Source organism: Takifugu rubripes, chromosome 22 (assembly GCF_901000725.2).
Source record: "Takifugu rubripes chromosome 22, fTakRub1.2, whole genome shotgun sequence".
In the NCBI taxonomy this organism is placed as follows: domain Eukaryota; kingdom Metazoa; phylum Chordata; class Actinopteri; order Tetraodontiformes; family Tetraodontidae; genus Takifugu; species Takifugu rubripes.
In genome coordinates this window covers 4667770-4687448 of record NC_042306.1, presented here as the reverse complement: position 1 = coordinate 4687448, position 19679 = coordinate 4667770, and the positions used below count along the sequence as shown (strand labels likewise).

The following is a 19679-nucleotide window of genomic DNA, read 5'->3' as shown; positions in this document are numbered from 1 at the left end:
ATGGTTAAAAGTCTTCTATGCTTGCGGCACAATTCTTGCTCTCTTTGAACGGCGAGCTTTATGAAATAGGATTTTGTTCTGTTCAAAAGGCTTTTATCTGTCTCTGACTTGAGTCAAGTAGCTATAAAACCCTATTTGTGTTTCTCAAAGCCATTATTTGCCTTCAGATCAGCGCTCTCTGTGGTGCTGATACTGACAGAGACCCTAATTACACAATAAAGACTAACCATGTGAAACCAGCACTCAGCTATGATGCCGTGAGAATCAAAATATATGTTGCCATCACCACCAACACTTTTGTTGGTGGTGATGTAATCTACAGACAGCAGTGTGTGTGATTACCCAGAGACTGATAATGGCAGAGGCCCAGAGCACTCAGAACATTTCAAAACAAAACTAAAAAATACTCCCACATCCTTTATAGCTTACTGTTCAAGGTCCCTATCCGCAGAAGGTCCCTGATCTCAGTCATTTACTGCTGCGTTCGACTTAATCCCACTTTAACATGCTGGATCTTGACATTGAAATCCAATGCATACTATTCAGCACCAGATGTTGTAGGTTTCTAAAATTACAACCACCTTTACTAGTTAGTGGAACAGTGGAAAACCAGTTTTCTAGAATAACGTGTCTGTGTAAACCACACAGCTAGTGTGTTTGACGTAGATGTATGGGATCCATACAGCACAAACAACGGGATTATGTCTGTGGAAACAAACCTTTACAGTCATTCATACTATACAGCCTTGGAAAATTGGTTTGTGAACAACATAACAGCCATAAGAAGTGGCACAGTGCGGGGGGGAACAAATTTCTCTTCGGCAGAAATTTGCAAATAACTGATGTTTGCAGTATTCAGAGTTTGAACTTATTGATTTTGTTTTCGCAGCATCAAGAATTCCAGTCATATAAAGAAAACTGTGCTACATCTATACAAAACCTAAGCACGTAAAACACGCGACTATTGACAGCATCTCAAAAATAATGCAAGAGAATCAAGCAGCCCATCATTTATCAAATGCCATCTGCAGTGTGTTTAGGGGCGACAGCTTATGGAGCCTCTGCCCATCATAGGTGTAATTATGCTGCTAACAGGTGGTCTCCAGCACACTCAAACCTGCAATCCACTTTAGAAACAGTCCAGGACAGGAACACAATACGAGCTCATAATTTTAACATGGCCCGTATGGAAGAATCTTTGGGATCTTAAGAATTTCAAAACATCTGGAGCTGCTGAAGACTTTTCAAGGATGTTTTAGAGGAAAAACTAAAACAAGGACAACTATGAAAGGAAATTGTATGTCATTAGACTGTAAATGGTTGGTCTCTTCTCCTCAGGAGGGGAAAAAAAAGTGAGGTGTGGAGTGGTTTGAAGCTCATCCATCAGTACGCCGAAGGCACGTTAGTCACTGGATGTCATCATCATCAAACAGATCCTCAAAATCTGAGGAAGGAAAACAGAAAAACATAATGATTTTCTCAACGGTGAGACAAAGGAACAATAATAGACCATCTCTATTTCAAACGTTTCCATTAGGCAGGTATTTCCTCATAAAGTGGCATTACAGGTTGGAGGGTTAGAGGGGTGCACGGTGATAAAAGTAAAAGCATGAGCTGATGAGTCTGCCAAGTGCTTTTGCTGTACCTCTGACTGTTTGCGAGGTCAGAGGTCAGCAGGGAACTGTATGAACATGCATGGGAGTAAGGCAGCACATCCTCAGTTTCCGCAGGTACCCGACGATAGCCGGGTACCGCCGACACAGCGACCGCGAAAATGAGCATTAAAAAAAAAGATTGTGAAGCATTCTGGAGATTCTGCAGCTCCCTGACTGATCCCCCACATTTTTTCCCTCAAGTTTGTCTCGTGTTGTTGATTTTTGTTGCCATTTTTTCACGAATTTCTGTCCCTGAGATCGTTCTGTTTGCTAATCAACATTTTATTCTGATCTTTTCTGACACATTTACTGCAAAGCAATGAGCGGAAAGTGATTAAGGAAGTAGTTAATCTATAAAATCTTACAAAATGCTTTTTTTGGTCATTTTTTCATGCTGCTGACATTTGGACAAATCAGTGGATTATTTGAAGCCTATTTTTTACATTTATTGTTTGCAAACAGCACAGAAGAATTCACAGTCTGCTGTGTTTAAAAGTGCTGTCAAGCAAAAAGAAGACAAAGGTCGCACGGCCCACCAAAGAAAAACAATATTTTGCTTCTAATTAAAGAGTTGCACCAGAAAAAGAAAACACATTATCCACAATGAAAGACAGGGATGACCAAAAGTCCCTTTGTCACCAGTTAACTGCTGGTCTTACAGCCAAAACTATGTGGACATCTTCAAGTTCAACAAGTGACATTAACGTGTTTGACATTGTTTTAATTTTACTGACACAAAAGTGAACTTCCTGCACGCATTTTGGATTCTATCTTCCACGTCCTGTCAGTGCCCCGGCACTATTGCTTTACTGGTTTTATAAGTTCAGAAGTATATAAAATCAGAAGGAATTGATAAAATACTTTAGATATTCCCTATAAATTCAACGATTCTTACAATGGGGCATTAAAGGACACAAATAAAGTTATTACGTGATGATTTGTCATCGCCGACTGATATGAATTTGACTATAAGTACATTTATAAACTTGTGCTCAGACATTTACACACAACCTGGCATGGTTTCAATAATATTGGCCATTTTTTGGGAAAACACAGCTGATCATTCTGAAGCAGCTACATTTAATTTATTATCACATTATCATAGGTGCCCATTTTAAGTCATAATGATAGCGGGAATCTCCGAAGTGGTCCTAATCAAAAGTTTATATATGGTTGCCTGATGAACAATCACACAGGAATAATTTACTATTATGTGCAGCCCTGTGACTTTTGTGATTGTAATTAGACTTCCTATCTAAAAAAAACAGTGAATTTCTTCCGTGTGAATAAAGACCACTTCATCCAGAGCCGCACTGATTTTCTGGATACAGTGCCATGGGGAGAGGAAAAGAACTGTCCGAGGCCTCATGAGAAAAAGGAGCTGAACTTAAAAATCAAAAGGCATCCAAATACTTGAAAGTGCTAATCTGCAATGGCGCCACGGTCAGGCAGGCTGACATTTCAGCCGCAATTGCCAAAGAAAAAAATCCCACAAGCAATTTCAGCTGAAAATACAGGCTTCTGTGCAAAAACGGAGCGTGGCTGCCTCAGGACACACAATAAGAAGGCGTTTAAAAAAATTGGGGCTGCACAGAGGTGCCAGGAAAAAAGGCATTTATGTGCCAACACCACAAACCTGCCCACATCCGATATGCCAAACGGCACCTAGACGAGGCTCCAAACTTCTGCAACAAAGTCATTTAGAGGGATGAGACCAAGATTGAACTTTATGGTCTCACCTATAAACACTTCATATCAACAAGGCCTACAAGGAAACGTACCCCACCCCGAAAGTGAAGCTCAGAGGTTGCATTTATCAACCCAGAAGCTGCACAGTCAGGACGCGCTTGGACTTTACATGATGAGGAGGGGGAAAAAAAGCCAAGTCCAAATGGAGGTTATGGAGGGTTCGTCACAGCCTCCTGAACTTGGTATCATTCAGCTAATTTGAGGATATCAATAATGTGCAAGCCAGCCTGAGAATTCACAGGACAAGGGGGCTTTTTGCCACAAAGAATAAGCGGCTTTAATACCTGTGGAAATAAAAGGCCTCATTCGCAAAAGACTGAAAGCTGACATCAATGCTAAAGGTGGCAACACACAGAATGAAGCACTGGGTTTATGTAAACCTTTGAACGGGGGACCATTTCATTGTTTTCTTTATTGCAATGTTTTGTTTCATGATTGTGCTATTCTGTGATGCTTTATGGTTTAATGTTCACGCTCACATTCACAACTAAGGTCAATTTCGAGACAACTCGCCTATACTTCCGACACTTGTCTTTGAACAGTCGGTGGAACAGAGAGAACCTGAAGAGAAACCACACAGACAGACATATATTTGTATATATATATCACAGTATTTCTCCTCAAACAATACAAAGTCATAATTAGGATCCTATAATTGGTTCTGATACCAGCTGCTAGTATTAGAACCCTCGAGGATGGCTTATTGTAGCTATTCTATATTTAACTGAAGTAAATTTACATGTATATGTTTAACAATACTATTTAATTCATGGCTTGTCACAGTTTAGGTACAGAATAAAGACCGATAATAGCGCTCTTTATGTTTATCTTTGCTAGGACTGAAAATACCTGTACAAAAAGAAGAATCACATTTTTATATTAGTAAATACAACATATATTTTCCACCTGTATTCAAAAACTTTTTTGCTCCATTGATAATATACATAGTATCTATCTTATATCTACATATTTCAACTACTTTTAAATGTGTTTATGCACAGTCTCAGTTCATTTTCAGCATTCCCACCTTGCTTTATTATGCTGATCCCACCACTTAAGGTATCTGTTAAGACAAGGTGAAAACAGCTGCAATACCAGCATACTAAATTAATGTTCCCACCTCCCTTGTGCAGCATAAATGTACCTGGAATTTTGACTTGACTATGAAAGAGCTGAGCCGCTGCGTTGCTGATTGTTTAAGTAAAGGAACGTTTAAAATGTAGGCCAGGGAACTGGAAGCTGCATTCCACAAGCCTGAAGACGACTAAGCGACCCGCGTCTTTCATTGAGGATGGAATAAAACCTGCCACTCTAAATGAGCCTCTTAATAACAACATCCACAGAGCGCCTGTTGAGAAGTCTGTGTTGAATCTGTGCTGCATGTGGCAAAAAAAGTGGTGGCTGTTTGATGTAGCTGAGCCTCAGGACAGAGATCACACTACATTATAAAATGTAGTTTGTAAAAGGGGGCAGGGCTAGGAGGAATGTTTAGAGGCCCAGTAAAGATCTTTCCTGCTGTGGAACCAACAGTGTTCTTGACGCCCAGAGGTGAAGCAAACTCCTGTCCTAATAGATTCAATCTGGTCTAACAGAGAGTTTCCAATGTCGCCAGAGTCTTTCTCCCTAACCTAGTAGCAACATTCATTAGGAATTAAATATATAATTGATCAGTCCCGGAAAGATTATTAGAGCTAAAGTGTGATTCCAAGGTATCAGAGGGTAAAATAACAGGTCAAACCTTTTAAACAGATTATTTAGATACTTAACGGTTAAATAATGCTGCCGTTTGGGTGGCACTTGGTGTCTAACCTACTGTAAATACCACAATGTTTCTGGCAAATGCATTATTCTTTGATTGAGAGTTAAATATTCAGTGTAAATATTGCAAAATACAGAAAACGGTCTCTTTGTCCAACAAAAATCCTGTCCTGTTTTTCCCCAGAAACCCCTGCAAAAGCAGTGGCCTTGAAAACATGGCAGCATATGGTCCAAACTAGCAGTGCAGTAAATTTATTCACAAGGATCATTCACTATAACAAAAAGAAAAACACTGCCATGCATTCAAGGCACAGAAAACTTTGCTGTAACACTAGTTACACATCAACATCAGTTTACTTTATGTGTGGCTTTGAAAATGGGGTGAAATATCAGAACTGACATTATGGCTCTGCTTATGTGTAGTCATAACCCAAAACCTGCTCCAAACGCATGCTAAGTCACTTGGAGATTAATATTTTACCATTGAAGAAGTCGGAATGAACAGCCTTTTCATTAGCAGCCAGGTCCATCAGCAGCCCTGTGCTTCCCCCAGCCTGCCACAGAACACACACATTTTTGATGCATAAATATACAAAGAGAAAGTTGTCGAATAATCATCATCACTTTTCACATTTGTTTGTTTACTTTCTGTAGTGTGCAGATGTGTGGAAAATGCACAAAAATAAGAGGTCCCTAAAAAATTACTCTGACTTTTCTGTAATACAATAAAATAGATACTGAACATGATAGCAGATCTAGATGGTTGATTAACTGCATTACAACGCAGGAAAGGTAATTGTATATAAACAATGTTGAAATCTAATTAGTCTGCAAATAAACATTGCGCAAATGTGAAATATTTTACTATTTGATGGTAAATTGCTGAACCACGCGCAAATAGGTCAAAGCTTTTTAAGGTAAGGCGCTGTAACAAGCTAATAAACGCTGATGATTGTAAAGCCATTCAACGTCTATTTCCTATTCTATAAACAGATGAATTAGCCGGCCGGTTGGCTGACGGACCTCATCCAGATCGACGTATGGACCGGCTCCTTCCGGAAACATCTCATCTACAGCTGGTTTCATGACGGTCGAGTTTGACTGATCTTTTAAGGGCATGGATGGGAAAAGAAAAAATCCTCAAGCCTGACCAAGTCGGCAAATCTATTTTTTTGTAGAGCAGGACAGAAATTAGACCGTGGTGTGAACTACACGGACAGCGTGGGGCAGCGTAAATAATTCCGGTATGAAACAACGGTCACGGCAACATTTAAACGTTCCGATGGAAGGTTTACTGGTGTTTATTTTCGACAACGTTTATCTTGATTTAATTTTAGTTGAAGGATACCCCCCACATCCCATTTTTTTTAGTTTATTTAAAGATATATTATTCAAGTCTAGAAAACAAAACCGGCTACTGTCTGCTGTTATTTTATCATGACAGCACTTCTCAATTTTCTTTTATCATTCACCCCCTCTACAAAATTTAACATTAAGCCACATGTCCTGGTGTGCCACAGATATGCAAACATTAACACAGAGTACAAATAATGTTTTCAATCAGAAGATGCAGCTATAAATTCAGACCACATGAAATCAATTTTATTGATGTTCATCCACAAATTAGATGCATTATGTTTCCAGTTTGTGTTAGAAAAAGAGCCTTTCTCTCTCACACACATGATTTTTGTAAGTCAGGTTTTAACTAACATGTTCAATTTCATTACGAATGACACTTTTCCCATCAATAATAAACAGGGCAGATAAAAACGCTTCAACAATGTATTTAGATATTATGTATTTACTTCTAAAACACACGCAAATCCTAAGATGTTAGTCCAATGGCAAACGTAGGCACACGGTTAGTTTTCAATGTAAACATTTTCTATTTCCTTAACATACAGGAAAACTAGATTCTAGTCATAAACTGACAGAATATCTAACTTTATTACCAGTTTCCGACCATATTTCAGCAGATTCATCTTTTCTTTTGGCAAAACAGCGCCACCCTGCGTTGTTAATCTTTACAGATATTTGTCACAGCCTTCCTGCTTGGTGTCAATCATCCTGCTCACGTCAATGTGGTTGTTGACAAACGTTTCTTTGGCATTTAAGATGGTGGCCTCCGGCAGAGTTCGAGTTCGGCTCAGGATCCAGGCAAAGTCGACATGGAAGAGCCTGAGGATGTCCGTGCATGAGTACACCAGGGCCGTATTTGTGTAGTCAGTGGCCAGGATCCAGTAAGGGGAGTATGGCAAGACTAGAGATTAAAAGCAAGGATTTATATCATGAAACATTTATCTATTAAGTGTATAAGTACCTATACATTTAAAGACATTGTGAAATGCAATCAATCACAGTAACTCCATCAGCTTTATGACCCACCGTAAGAGTAACTTATACCCAGCTTGGCAGGATTCTTCATATCTTCTATGACTCCAGTCCCTTCAATTTTCCTCGTCTGACCTTTGCTGTTTTATTCCAAATACATTTCAAGTTAGACAATGGAAAATGCTGTCTATGCAAATATCGTATCACCCCCCTTGGCTCCACGTTTGCACAGAGAAACTACAGACCGGACTTACAATACTTCAGAGCTGACCACTCGAATGGTGCTGCCTGTTGTCAGAGTGAAATTGGTTTCCATGCACCGTCCCTTCTCAAACTGCGCCGGCAGTCTGGCCACTTCAAACCATCTCCCCATGAACTATAAGGGCAAAACCACACAGGTGCTCAAATATCTTTCATGCCACCAATGGAGGGTATGGATAAATCTGCATACTTCAGTGGTTTCAGTAAAATATGCAGCAGGTGCCCCACCTAACCTATTTTTAACCAACATGAAAGTAAATATAAAAATATAGTACTGCATTTTATTATTTCCTGTAGATAGAATTTAGCTTTAATCTAGATTACATTCTCACAATTTCTGTGTATTCTATTTTTAAAGGTTAAAATACATGTTTTTGCCTTCCACTTACTTCCTACTGAAGAGGGAAGTGTGATACATGAACGACACCCTACACGTTGACAAAGACCTTGTACCTGTTTGAGACTGAAGCCTGGTTGAACATCTGGTTCTGGACATGGGCCCCAGTGAGGAACCTGAGCTCTGATGAGCGGGAGGACGAATGAAAACGCCAGCAGAACAGATGTCTTCATTGTCAAAACCAGCCTTTTTCACCTGCAAAAAGCATAAAATTGATCCAAAGTGTGAAGAAGAGAATGGTCATTTCAAATGGAAGGTAAAACTCGATGACTGACACATTTTGGTAAAGAAAATAACCCGCTGAGTAATATTTTTCCATATAAATTGAAAATCACCAGCGACTGTGCTTATTTAAAACAAAAGCATTCCCACACCTCTGAAGCCTGGATGTTCAGATAAAGGTTCTCTTCCTCGGACAAATCCCCGTTTTGAATTGGAGACGTGGCTCGCTGTGAGATATCGCAGTTCTGCGGCTCTGCGGCATCAGTGGGTGTCTTTGTGTCGAGCCCGCTTTATTTCAGACATGAAGTAAACTATTAGCAAAGTGGAGTCATGGGACATGCCAGCAGAAATGTTATAACCAAGTCAGAATGTTCTCCTGCCTTACAAATGCAGGATTTGTGTTGTTTTTTCTTTTTCAAAATGTAAGAATTCTTCACTCTCCAGTTCCTAACGGAATGAAAATGAATGATTTTTGATACAGATAATATACGTATATCTAAGAAATAAATCTAAGACAAATGTTCCAGTTTCAGGGTTTTGACAAATTGAATTTGATTTATTTTTAATCCAATTAGACATAGGGTCCTTCACATTCACTAAAGATGAGTTTTGTTCCCGCCCCCTGCTGGCTTCCATATTTGATCCATATCACTGCTGATGTTTTGAGCCCAGAAACAGACAGAAATAAACTCAGTTCAAAATGTTTTATTCCTTCTGTCATCTGACTGAGTCAGTCAGTCAGTCAGTCAGTCAGTCAGTCAGTCTGCCTGCCTGCCTGCCTGCCTGCCTGCCTGCCTGCCTGCCTGCCTGCCTGCCTGCCTGCCTGCCTGCCTGCCACATCATTCTTTCCTCAAGCATACAGCTTGTTGGTATAAAAGTTGGAATTCCAACGCACCAAAGTGTTGGAAGCTAATGCCAAGCTCATTCCAGCTCTTCTCAGAAAATGCAAAATTCCCTGACTCATAATCCCCTCGTGCACACACAGATGTCTGAAGCCGCTCTCGCCGCAGCATTAGTCACCAACAAGTCGTCGTTTTAAACTACTGAGTTTTGTTCACCTGGAGAAGACCGACTCTCCAAGGTTCCGAATAAAAGGGAGGACAGGACGAGAAAGTCTTTCTTCGATGTACAGATCAACAGAGGTCATGAACACCAAAACAGATTTCAAGTTCCATCGTTAAATTCGAAATATTTCCTCAAACAACGGACCTTGTGTGGGTGCAGTCATGGAGAAATCCATTTAGTTTCCCATGATGTGTGACTTCAATCAGAGGCAGTCTGATGGGAAAGAATCAGAGAACTCCATCAATGCGGAGAAGAAAAAATCACTTATTATTATGAATTCTTCCTCTCTGCTTATGGATTTTTATTATCTGACCTACATGTGCCTCTCAGGTCCCTGCGTTCATCTGTGAAGGGAATTTCCAAACACCAATGATTCCACCTGCAATGATGAGGTGGTAAAATCACACTTAGATTCATGAATACAAGTTTGTATCCCACTAAAAAGAAATAAATAATCTGAGTAGAAGATATAAATAGCAGCTGGTCAAAGCGCAAAACCGTTTAGACCTGCAAACAAATGCAATCACCAAACACTGTCAAAGGCCTTCAGCTCCAAGTGCAAATTGGAGAAGGGAGAGATCAAACGAATCCATTTCAAGTTAATACACTTCAGGCCGGAATCATTTGTGGCTGCAGCTGCAATCATGAGAGTTCGAACAGAGCGACAGGCTTTTTTTTTTCCAGAATGGAACCCTCCCTTCAAAAAAAATGCACAGAAACTTGCTCAGCAGAGAAAATATTAAAATTTAAAATAGTATAGAGGAAGTTTGATGCCCTGGAGTATTTTCAACAAAAGTTTCACTTTTCTTATCCCAGCCAGCTTCTATTTTGCCATCATGTGTCATTTACCGGCCGGAGCTCCAGTAGATGGCGCTCTTCTCTTCTAACGCCTCACTGACACGTCCCCATAAGAATTCTATCTCTTTTTGCATGCTGATTGTACTCTGTCAAACCTGTGTTGGACATTAAATCCCAAGAATTGGCTTTACAGTGACAATCTTTGATCAGTGCGTCATCAATTTCAACCACAATGTGAAATAGAGCCCCTTTATTTTGATATTACTTTTACACATCATCTGTCATTGACGGTTCCTTTATTTGCTTGCCAGCCATCCAGATCTGCTAGATAAGGTGAAAAGACCTGAAAGGCACGTTCAAGCTCAGCTCAGGTGGAGGTCATAGTGGCGTTAGTAGCAGAAGTACCATCAACTGTGTCCAATTTGAGGCTGATGTGTATCCTGAACATCTCTTAGACCAACAAAATCGGGTCACTCGTCATCATCATGCTTGCACGAGCATGTGCACACCTGTATACACACATGCACAAATACCCTGAAGCTTTGAGAATATGGCCAGTTGCTGCTGATGTTGACAACAGTATCTCTGAATCTGTGTGTGTGAAACTTTACACAGAGGTTCAGCAGCGGATATTTGTAAGGAATTGAAAACACATCAAAGGCCTGATCTGATCTGAGACTGCAGAGTAAATCATTCCATTTGATGGCAGCCCATGAATATGATCTTGTAAGGAAATACTGTATTGTATTATTAACCACATATTTATAGCAATTTTTATCTTATATGTTACTAATGAAGGCACAGCAAAATTTTAATCATTTTTCATTGATGGAAAGAAGAAAATAAATAAACCATCCATGCTGATGTGTTGAAAAATTTAGGTTTTTTTATGCTTCAAAGTAAGATGCCATACTGTTACTTTTATCAATACAGGCATTTTTTTCCCCTTTACAAAACTAAAAGAAATGTTTCAAAAGTGAGGGTGGATATTGTGAACTCTTGTAAGATGGAGAATGACAGTTTTGTTTTTAAGCTGGTGAGTGTAGAAAACATGAACTAGACCAATAAGAATCCTAAAATAAGTTAATGATTTTGAATAAGTTATTTTGATTTCTGGCAGCAGACTATTGAAACTCTCATCCTGGAGTTTTCTGGAGTGGAGGCCATCTTTAACCAGACTGGTTTGTGGGAAATACATTGCATGCTTACTGTTTTTATATCTCTCTTTAACTCTCATTTATCTGGTCTTCTTGAATAAACTTCTGACGTCAAAAGTTGTACACAATATTTTTGAACATTTAGTGATCCCTTGTGTGTGAAGTGCATTTTAATTTCCAGTGTTTCCTGTTTTATTTTGAAAGTCTGTTTGCCTTCTCGAATTGCATGACATTTCCTCCTGCTGCCCTCCACTGTAATTACCTTTATGAGATTCACCTGTGTCCATATCCGCTCTTTTTCTTATGTAATTAACTCCCTGTGATCCTATCTGTCTGTCAAAGATCATAACTTGTGCTCTGTTCCCACACGTTATTGGTATTCTAACCTTCTCCATCAATCATTTTTGGTGGATATTTCCTCTCCCTGTCTAAACCAGAAAGATGAGCTTAAGGCATTGATGTATTTTGTAACTGAAACTGTGACCCTCCATTGCTGTACAGCTTAGCTAGCTAGCAATAACTAGCTGCAATAAAACAATTCACTGGGAGTCCATAAGGAGGTTTCTACAGCGGTAAGTGAGAGGAAGATCTGTGCTTAAGTGCCTCAGCTGATTGGATTAGATGCAGGTGTGCATGGAAGGAAACAGCCAGACTCTCTGTAATTAACCAAGATTAAATATGAGGAAGTAAACAGATTAAACTATGACACCATCTGTATTCTTTATTTGCTTCTTTTCTAAACTTCATCATGTCTGAAAATGATCATTTTGGCCTCAGTCTGCTTCTCTCCTCTAAAACAATGAAGCTTGGTGAGAATCCTGTGTGTCAGAAAGTGACTCCATGGGAGCTCCAGTGGGATCACTGACAGAGTAAGGAGTAGATCCTTTCACGCTTGATATTTCTGAATTTTCACACGGAAGTGCTGGATTACATCAAAAGCAGTTTGGGACAACAGTTTCGTTATATTTGACACATTTTAAATGCTGCAACCATGATCTTTACTATAAAGTGTTGCATCAAGTGTAGCATAGGTCCCCTGACGTCTCCGGGGGTCACATGATCTGATGGCACAATTAGACTGATGAAAAGTTCTCTTGGTGACAACAGAATAATGTATCTGGCAGAGAATGGTCTGTATAGTGACAAAAGTCGCATTATTCTCAGTTCTGTGCTTTGTCTCTTGAAGCACTGCCAGATTTGTGATTTTTCTTTTATACCGTGTGTATTTATTATGCGTCTTTTACAGCGTACCATGATTCTCTTTGAGAAAGAGCCGGTCTGACAGATAGGGATGAAAAGGAATGACGCAAGCGCCCTGCCATAGAGATAAGTGTGCTAGAACACTGAACGCATTTGAACAGCTGCCAACTTTCACATTCGCTCTGCATCTTCACGCATCCTGATGTGTAAACACGGGAGGAAGGGGGAGAAGACAGCGAGCAATCATGGAGGTGGTGCAGTATAAAAGACCCTTTACAAGTCGATGAAGAGCGCAGATACAGGTAGGCAGCTCCTCTGTCTCTTACGTCCGTGGGTTGTTCTGACATTGATGCCTGTTCTCCTCTCTACAGGTGAAAATGAAGGCCGTGCACGTGATCTCCCTGACGTTGTTGTCCGTCCTGACAGCCGGCGCTCAGCTTATCAAGTTTGGCAAATGTCCCAAACCAGACGTCCAGGCCAACTTTGATGCCACAAGGGTGAATATAAGATACTTACCTCCATTTCTTTGGACCAACTGTGGAGGTATGTGGAAAAACCTGCATTTTCTCTGCAGTACATCGGTAAGTGGTACGAGATCCAGAAGCTGCCAACAACCTTCCAGAAAGGTCAGTGTGGTACAGCCACATACACCCCGACCAGCCCGGGCGTCATCGGCGTCCTGAACAGAGAGTTGCTGTGAGTCCTTGTCCAAATTCACGTCTCAGAGTTACAGTTTCGCTGCTTCCCCTCAAAATTGCAGCCGTAGGTTCTTGCCAGTCACGAAATCATTTTTCTTGGGGGAAAAATGGCCTCACAGTGACAGTGTCACCACAGAAACCATCACAAGCTCTGCCTGGTCAACACGACCTGTGATAATGCATATTCTAAATGATATTTTTCAAAATGAAGGCTACATTAAACTCTCTCTTAACTCTGATTTATAGCGATGACGGGAGCGTTTTTTCCATCGTCGGTTCTGCTAAAGTGAAGGACCCCGCGGAGCCCGCCAAGCTGGAGGTCTCCTTCTACGAAAGTAACCCTCTCAGTCTCAAAATTATTTTAAACATTCATTTTTTTAGGGGGACTCCACCGGATTTAATGCTCCAATCTCTCCGACAGCCTCTCCCCCTGGTCCCTACTGGGTGCTGTCCACAGACTACGAGGGTCACACTCTGGTCTACAGCTGCACACAGTTTGGCCCCTTCAGCGCCGAATTGTCCTGGATCCTGAGCAGAGAGCCCACCTTGTCCAAGGAGACCATGGAACAACTGCATAGCATCCTGTCCTCTGTCGGGGTCAACGTGGACAAAATGGTCCCAACCAATCAAGATGAGACTTACTGCAGGGCTATGGACCAGTAGCTTCACATGGTTGATGTATGAAGAAATTCTAAATAAACCCTAAATAATAAACCCAAAGAAATAAACCATATTTAAGTTTTTTGTATATTGTCAAAGAGGGATGAGATGGTGACAGGAGGGGTAGATCCTGGACAAGTCCCCAGATCAGCACAGTGCAAACTTATAGAACCAAACAACCATTCACACACACACTCACACATGAGGTCAATTCAATGTAGCTAATTCACTAATTCAAATCCATCTTTTAAAAAAGCTTTTCTTCCCTTGTCCTGTCCAGCAGTGAGGCACGCAGAATTGGCATCTGAATGCCTCTTTGTGTCAGTTGTTTTTTGCCACGATGGGCGAGACGAACCCATCCTGTACCTCGAACCCGACTGCTGGGAAACCCACAAGCTGATGAACGATTACAGCAAGACAGATAAATAACTACCAGACAAGCAATCAAAAGAAGGGAAAAGAAAAAAAGAAAACAACCCCAAAAGCAACAATACAAAAAAAAGAACTAACTTTGAAATGAATCAAAAACTAACACTCCCATGTATACATCTGCCCCTGTGGACCCACTAACATGTGTATTCATACATTTGGACACTGATACTTGAACATCATGTAACAGTACATGATGGTGATAATAAACAAATTCAGACCACAGCAGCACTGAAATCAAGCAACCACAATCTGCCTTCAAGCCACCCAGTGAACTTTCACAAGTGTGATAGTGCAGCCAAAGATTGTCTCTACGATTGCTTATGTTTCATGCAGATCTGTAGCTATAGATATGGTGTGTTTACATCTGTGTAATGTGTGTACCAGTATGTTAAATTTGCCACTTGGTGTACTAAATAGTAAGACTGGGACCCCGTAACTACACCACACTGAACCAGGCAACGGGTCACAAGCAGCACAGAAAGATGGGTAACCCAATGACCCCTGCTGGGCAGCAGACGTAAGGGCCAACCAGTCCGTGCTCAACCACAATCCAAGGACAGAAAAGCAAAGGGCGGCCGAAGAGGGCGCATGTAGCAAAAGGCACCAACACCAGGCGATGAGGGGCAGCACACCCCCGCCCCCCAGGAGAGCACCAGGATGCCGCCCTGCAGCTCTCAAAACATAACATGCTGCCCACGCAGTTTGGAGGGGTCTACACTCATAATCATGTCCATTCACAAGACATGTGTGCCCTCGCACCTCACACAGCATGTCCCGCCCCCCCAGTTAACACAAACACACACTTATCATGCACACTTTGGTGTACAAACCCACACACAACTGGGTCGTATGTGTACAAACCCACACACAACTAGGTCGCAGCCAAAGGACAGTTGGTATGGGCACCCCAGAGGCTGGACCCCCACACCTTACCAAGAGGTAAGGGCACACCAACCAAGATGGTATTTCCCCTCAGTACAGGTGGAAGCAGCTCTGCTCCAAGGAGGACAGCCACTCCAGGCACCTCCACTGCCATTCACCCCCAGCTGCTGGCTTCATCCTGTCCGGGTCGGAGTAGGAGACAGGTTCACCTAAATCTTAAATTCTTGTCTTTGGACTGTGGGAGGAAGCCTGATAGAACCTCCTAAGACTCAATGAGAACATGCAGACTCCACACAGAAGAGCCCCCATTTAGGCATGATTTAGAGCCAAGTTAATGGTGATGTTGGACCGTGAGTGTAAACTGGATGAAACCTTACACAGACATGAGGAGAACATAAAAATTCCACATGGAAGATCCAGAAATGGACTCAAATCCGGAGGATCCAAGGCTACTAAAATAGCTGCTACGCTATGCTTTAAAAATATAAATATAATCCTTCATCCACCGATGATATAAAGCTCTGACACAAACAATCAATTGTGACTATGACAGAGCTCAAAACAAGGCCCCCCAAAAAACAATATATATTTAAATATGTTTATTGCATTGACATTGCACGGGACACAATAAATACACACTAGGCTGATCCTTTCACTGGTTCATGGCGCTGCAGTAGGCTGGGTCCTGGTTGGTGCTCAGCAGCTTGTCGACATCGGCTCCGATGGAGGACAGGGTGCCGCGCAGCTCTTGGATGGTTTCCTCGGCCAGGTGGGGCTGCCTGCTCATGATCCACACGAACTCCGCATGCAGCACCAGGAAGTTAGTGCAGCTGTAGACCAGAGCGTAGTTGTCATAGTCGGTGGCCAGCACCCAGTACGGAGCGGGGGGCGAGTCTGGAAGGGCGAAAGCATTTCCTGTCAGTATAATAAAAGCAGAAATGTTCAACATAACTTAGAAATTCTTACTCTCATAAAAGGAAACTGCCAATTTAGCGGGCTCGGAGGGGTCCTTAGCAACAGCAGTGCCGCTGATGGCGTCAACCGTCCCATCAGCACTAAATAAAACATTATATTAGATATATACTCAGCAGAAACTCCCCCATTCGGCTCATTAATGATTTAGAGGAACATGGGGGAAATGTATATGACTTAATTATACAGAAGTATAAAACTGCTGGATGTGGTTGTTTTTTTTAAAAAAAAATTCTGGTTTGATTTATTAGAGTTGTGCAGCCTTTACCGGAGCTCTCTGTTGAGGACTCCAACAACACCGGGGCTCTTCAGGCTGTAGTTGGCGGTGGAGCACTGTCCCATCTGAAATCTGTGCGGCAGCCTCTGGATTTCATACCACGTGCCCAAATACTGTGGAGGACACCCAGGTTACAGATCCAAGACCTGCAAGTGTGTTCAGTGTGGAAGTTGGATATTCACCCTGGCGGCATCGAACTTCTGTTGAACGGCGGGCCTCGGACATCTGCCCGGCTTGATGACCTGAGCCTCGGCTGCCAGGACTGACAGCAGGGCGAGAGAAATCACCTGATAGGCGTTCATGTTTTGCTTCACAGTCTGCAGGCGTCGACAAAAAAGAGGGATTATCGTTCAGTCAGAAAGAAAGTGACAGCGGCGTGGAGCAGTGGAGACGTCCTGCTTGCTTCCTGTATGGCTGGGATCCAGGCAGTCTTGATGGGGTTTATATGCATCGGTTACATGCTATCCTCAGCTCCTCCCTGCTGCCTATTGGCCATTTTTTAGAGTTATGTGCAAGTGAACACCTGCTGCTGTTGATATTTTTGTTTGCCCCTCATACGAGTAAAGAGGTTTTGAGGGGTTACGTTAAAAAAAAGGGAGTGAAAGGTCAAGGTTTGAGAACATGTGGAAACGATCCCACAGAAAAAAAAATTGCATGTGAAAATATGCAGTCAACACACCTGTGATAAGTGAAAAGCGGATTCCTACTAGTGCATTGATTTGATCACTGACTGGATTCCATACATTAAGCTGCTTATTACAGTGCTTTTACATTAAGATCTTCCCGTTCATTTTACGGATTCATGATCCTACAGAATCAGGTGAATCAGGACCTAAACAGGATTTGTGAGCGCCAAAGAGGTAAAGCTAGCGTCTCTTGGGGATTAAAGCTCCCATGCAGCTGACGGTCCGCAGAGGAGAGCACGGGACACCGCAGTGATCCGGAAACCAGATTATGCTCACGTTAACGGAAGGAGGCTGGTGTCTGTTGTTTATGCTGCACCAGAGTCTCTTTCCTGAGGTTTAACCTGCTCTGATCCTTTCGCCTCAATGTGACTCTATAATACCAAATGCTGAAGAGAGGGGCCGAAATCCCCCATAAAAAGATTACACTTAGGCGACTTTTAAATTAGTTGAATTAGGTCTGATGCCTTAATCTCCCTCATAATTCTTAAATCCTGTATGAGTCTTTTTTTCCACATTTGTTGGACTTTTTCCTCACTTTGCCAACACATCGTCCCCATTACTGAACCATTAAACATCACCCAAACAACACAATAAAATGATTTCTTTCATTTTGGATTTATGGGAAACAATATTTTAGCCATTGCTATATTTTAGCTTAGTGCTTACTGGATTTGTCTTGCCAGTTGACTGGGTCTGCCATGTTGTCTGTTGGACAGACACTCCAGGCTTTGTTGGTTTGGCCTTTGCCGATTTATTGAACAGATGAACAATACACCCCCCTCAAACACACACACACATACACACACCATGCCATTGTGAGTGTACTCATTTATTCTAACGTCATCAGTTGGATATCTGGTTTCAGTATCATTTTCATCAGTGTGTGTGTGTGTCTAATTCTCTGGGAGACTTTTCTGGGAATTTATCTTTATCTTTTTCATTCAAGGCGTTCTGTGAGATTGTGGGTTTCACAGGACAGCCTGTTCTGTCAGTCTTCCATGTAGGCAGATGAATGCGTGAGCAAATCTGAACTATGAAGACATGAAAGAGTGTATACAAGTAGACATATGTATTTCCCACTACACATCCTCCCTCTAATGAGGTTTCCTATCAATAAGATGAATGTAATGATGCATAAATGCCAACTTCTCATGTGTTTTTTGTGGGGAAAAAAGAAAAAAAACTGTCAGCTGTTTACATGGAAATTGTGATTCCTGCTTTAACTTGAAACTTAACTGGTCCACAACCACAATATAATAAAACAACGGTGATTAAATGACCAAAGAAATGGCCGATCACAGCAAATCGTGTGAGGATGAAAATGAAGTTGCGATCATATATGATGAAAACATTTCTTGAAATACAGGATACAATAACTTAGATGCCACTGATTAGCTGAGTTCACTAACTATTGACAGTTAGATAATACATTTGTATATTTGTATATTATGAAATCTTATAATGTGGTGGTTCTTCTGGGTGTTCCAGAACCACCCCCACCCCTCGACCCAAAACATTATAGGATATATGTGCCATGATATTTTAGCTGGGTCTGTCTCTTCCTTGGATCTTGTCAGTGGATTGTGTGGGATCTGGAACAACTGGATACATTTGGACCATGAAAGCTTTGCGTCTTTAATAGGAATTGGTTTCACATCCTTCTCTTTAACTGGAGGTTAGCTTTGATCTGTGATATTTAAATGTGCTTCCGACAACCCACTGACAGCCCCTCTTAACTGTTGCTGATACTAATGGTGATGTTGGATTAGATTTTTCTTTTCTTTTTCTTGACAACTTTGTCCCTTTTGCTGTCATGGGGATGGTGCTGGAGCCTATGCCAGCTGCATATGGGCAAAGGCAGCTTAAATGAGTCGCAAACTCATTGCAGAGCTTTGGGGTTTGGTTCCTTGCTCAGAGGTACCGTGGCAGTGCTCTGAAGGTGTTCTCACACTTCTCAGCCCACGCCTGCCCAAGTATGAAGTAAACAACATAAGTAAACATACGAAGAAGTAAACAAATGCTGAAAAAGTGAAATGATTAAAAAAATTGTACCTGTTCTTATTTCTTATATCAGTTTGAAAAAAAAACAGGTTTCTACACTAAATGCTGCTGAGTAACTGTAAGCACACAGGACTAATGTGAGTACATTTATGAGATTTGATGAGAATTTGGTTTGAATTAAGAATTCAGCTAAATGAGGATCAATTCTAGCAGTTAAGACGGTGAAGCAGACGCTCACAAAGTACGTGACCATTTACCAGTGGGTTGGATTCAGCTACTAGAGCTGAACTTCATGCAGCAACACAACACATGCAACACAACAATAATAGGAGCCTCACCACCCCCAAAAGCTGTCCTACAGAATGTAGGAGTTAGAAAAGCAGTTTCACATCATGTCTGCTTCTGGCCTTACTAGGAATTATGCTGCTCAGCAGGTATTTTTTAAAACATCACTCAGAGACGTGCATGCTGTAAGCGG

General features: G+C 41.5%; 4 protein-coding genes across 5 annotated transcripts; 1 reads left to right on the top strand and 3 right to left on the bottom strand.

Annotated features, from left to right (window-relative positions):
* Positions 1-699: 699 nt before the first annotated feature.
* Positions 700-6404, bottom strand: LOC101073407 (COP9 signalosome complex subunit 9). 2 transcript variants are annotated; one of them, XM_029831464.1, is made up of 4 exons: positions 6186-6404; positions 5644-5716; positions 3918-3965; positions 700-1444 (listed from the first exon to the last, which is right to left on the bottom strand). In XM_029831464.1, exons 1-4 carry the CDS (start codon positions 6279-6281, stop codon positions 1407-1409), a joined length of 255 nt encoding a protein of 84 aa, XP_029687324.1. In that variant the 5' UTR covers positions 6282-6404; the 3' UTR covers positions 700-1406. The 2 variants fall into 2 exon arrangements, with proteins under 2 accessions (XP_029687324.1, XP_003975429.2); XM_003975380.3 differs by lacking the exon at positions 3918-3965.
* A 334-nt stretch (positions 6405-6738) lies between these two features.
* apoda.1 (apolipoprotein Da, duplicate 1) lies at positions 6739-8651 on the bottom strand. The gene is made up of 5 exons (XM_003975403.3): positions 8526-8651; positions 8208-8346; positions 7748-7869; positions 7548-7633; positions 6739-7422 (listed from the first exon to the last, which is right to left on the bottom strand). The coding sequence occupies exons 2-5, from the start codon at positions 8322-8324 to the stop codon at positions 7187-7189; spliced, it is 561 nt and encodes a 186-aa protein (XP_003975452.1). The 5' UTR covers positions 8325-8346; positions 8526-8651; the 3' UTR covers positions 6739-7186.
* Positions 8652-12228: 3577 nt separating this feature from the next.
* Positions 12229-14024, top strand: LOC101078874 (apolipoprotein D-like). Its single transcript, XM_029831111.1, has 6 exons — positions 12229-12262; positions 12640-12895; positions 12965-13090; positions 13168-13289; positions 13538-13626; positions 13713-14024. Exons 3-6 carry the CDS (start codon positions 12971-12973, stop codon positions 13952-13954), a joined length of 573 nt encoding a protein of 190 aa, XP_029686971.1. The 5' UTR covers positions 12229-12262; positions 12640-12895; positions 12965-12970; the 3' UTR covers positions 13955-14024.
* A 1833-nt stretch (positions 14025-15857) lies between these two features.
* Positions 15858-16926, bottom strand: LOC101079102 (apolipoprotein D-like). Its single transcript, XM_003975405.2, has 4 exons — positions 16697-16926; positions 16506-16627; positions 16232-16320; positions 15858-16159 (listed from the first exon to the last, which is right to left on the bottom strand). The coding sequence occupies exons 1-4, from the start codon at positions 16814-16816 to the stop codon at positions 15918-15920; spliced, it is 573 nt and encodes a 190-aa protein (XP_003975454.1). The 5' UTR covers positions 16817-16926; the 3' UTR covers positions 15858-15917.
* Positions 16927-19679: the final 2753 nt, after the last annotated feature.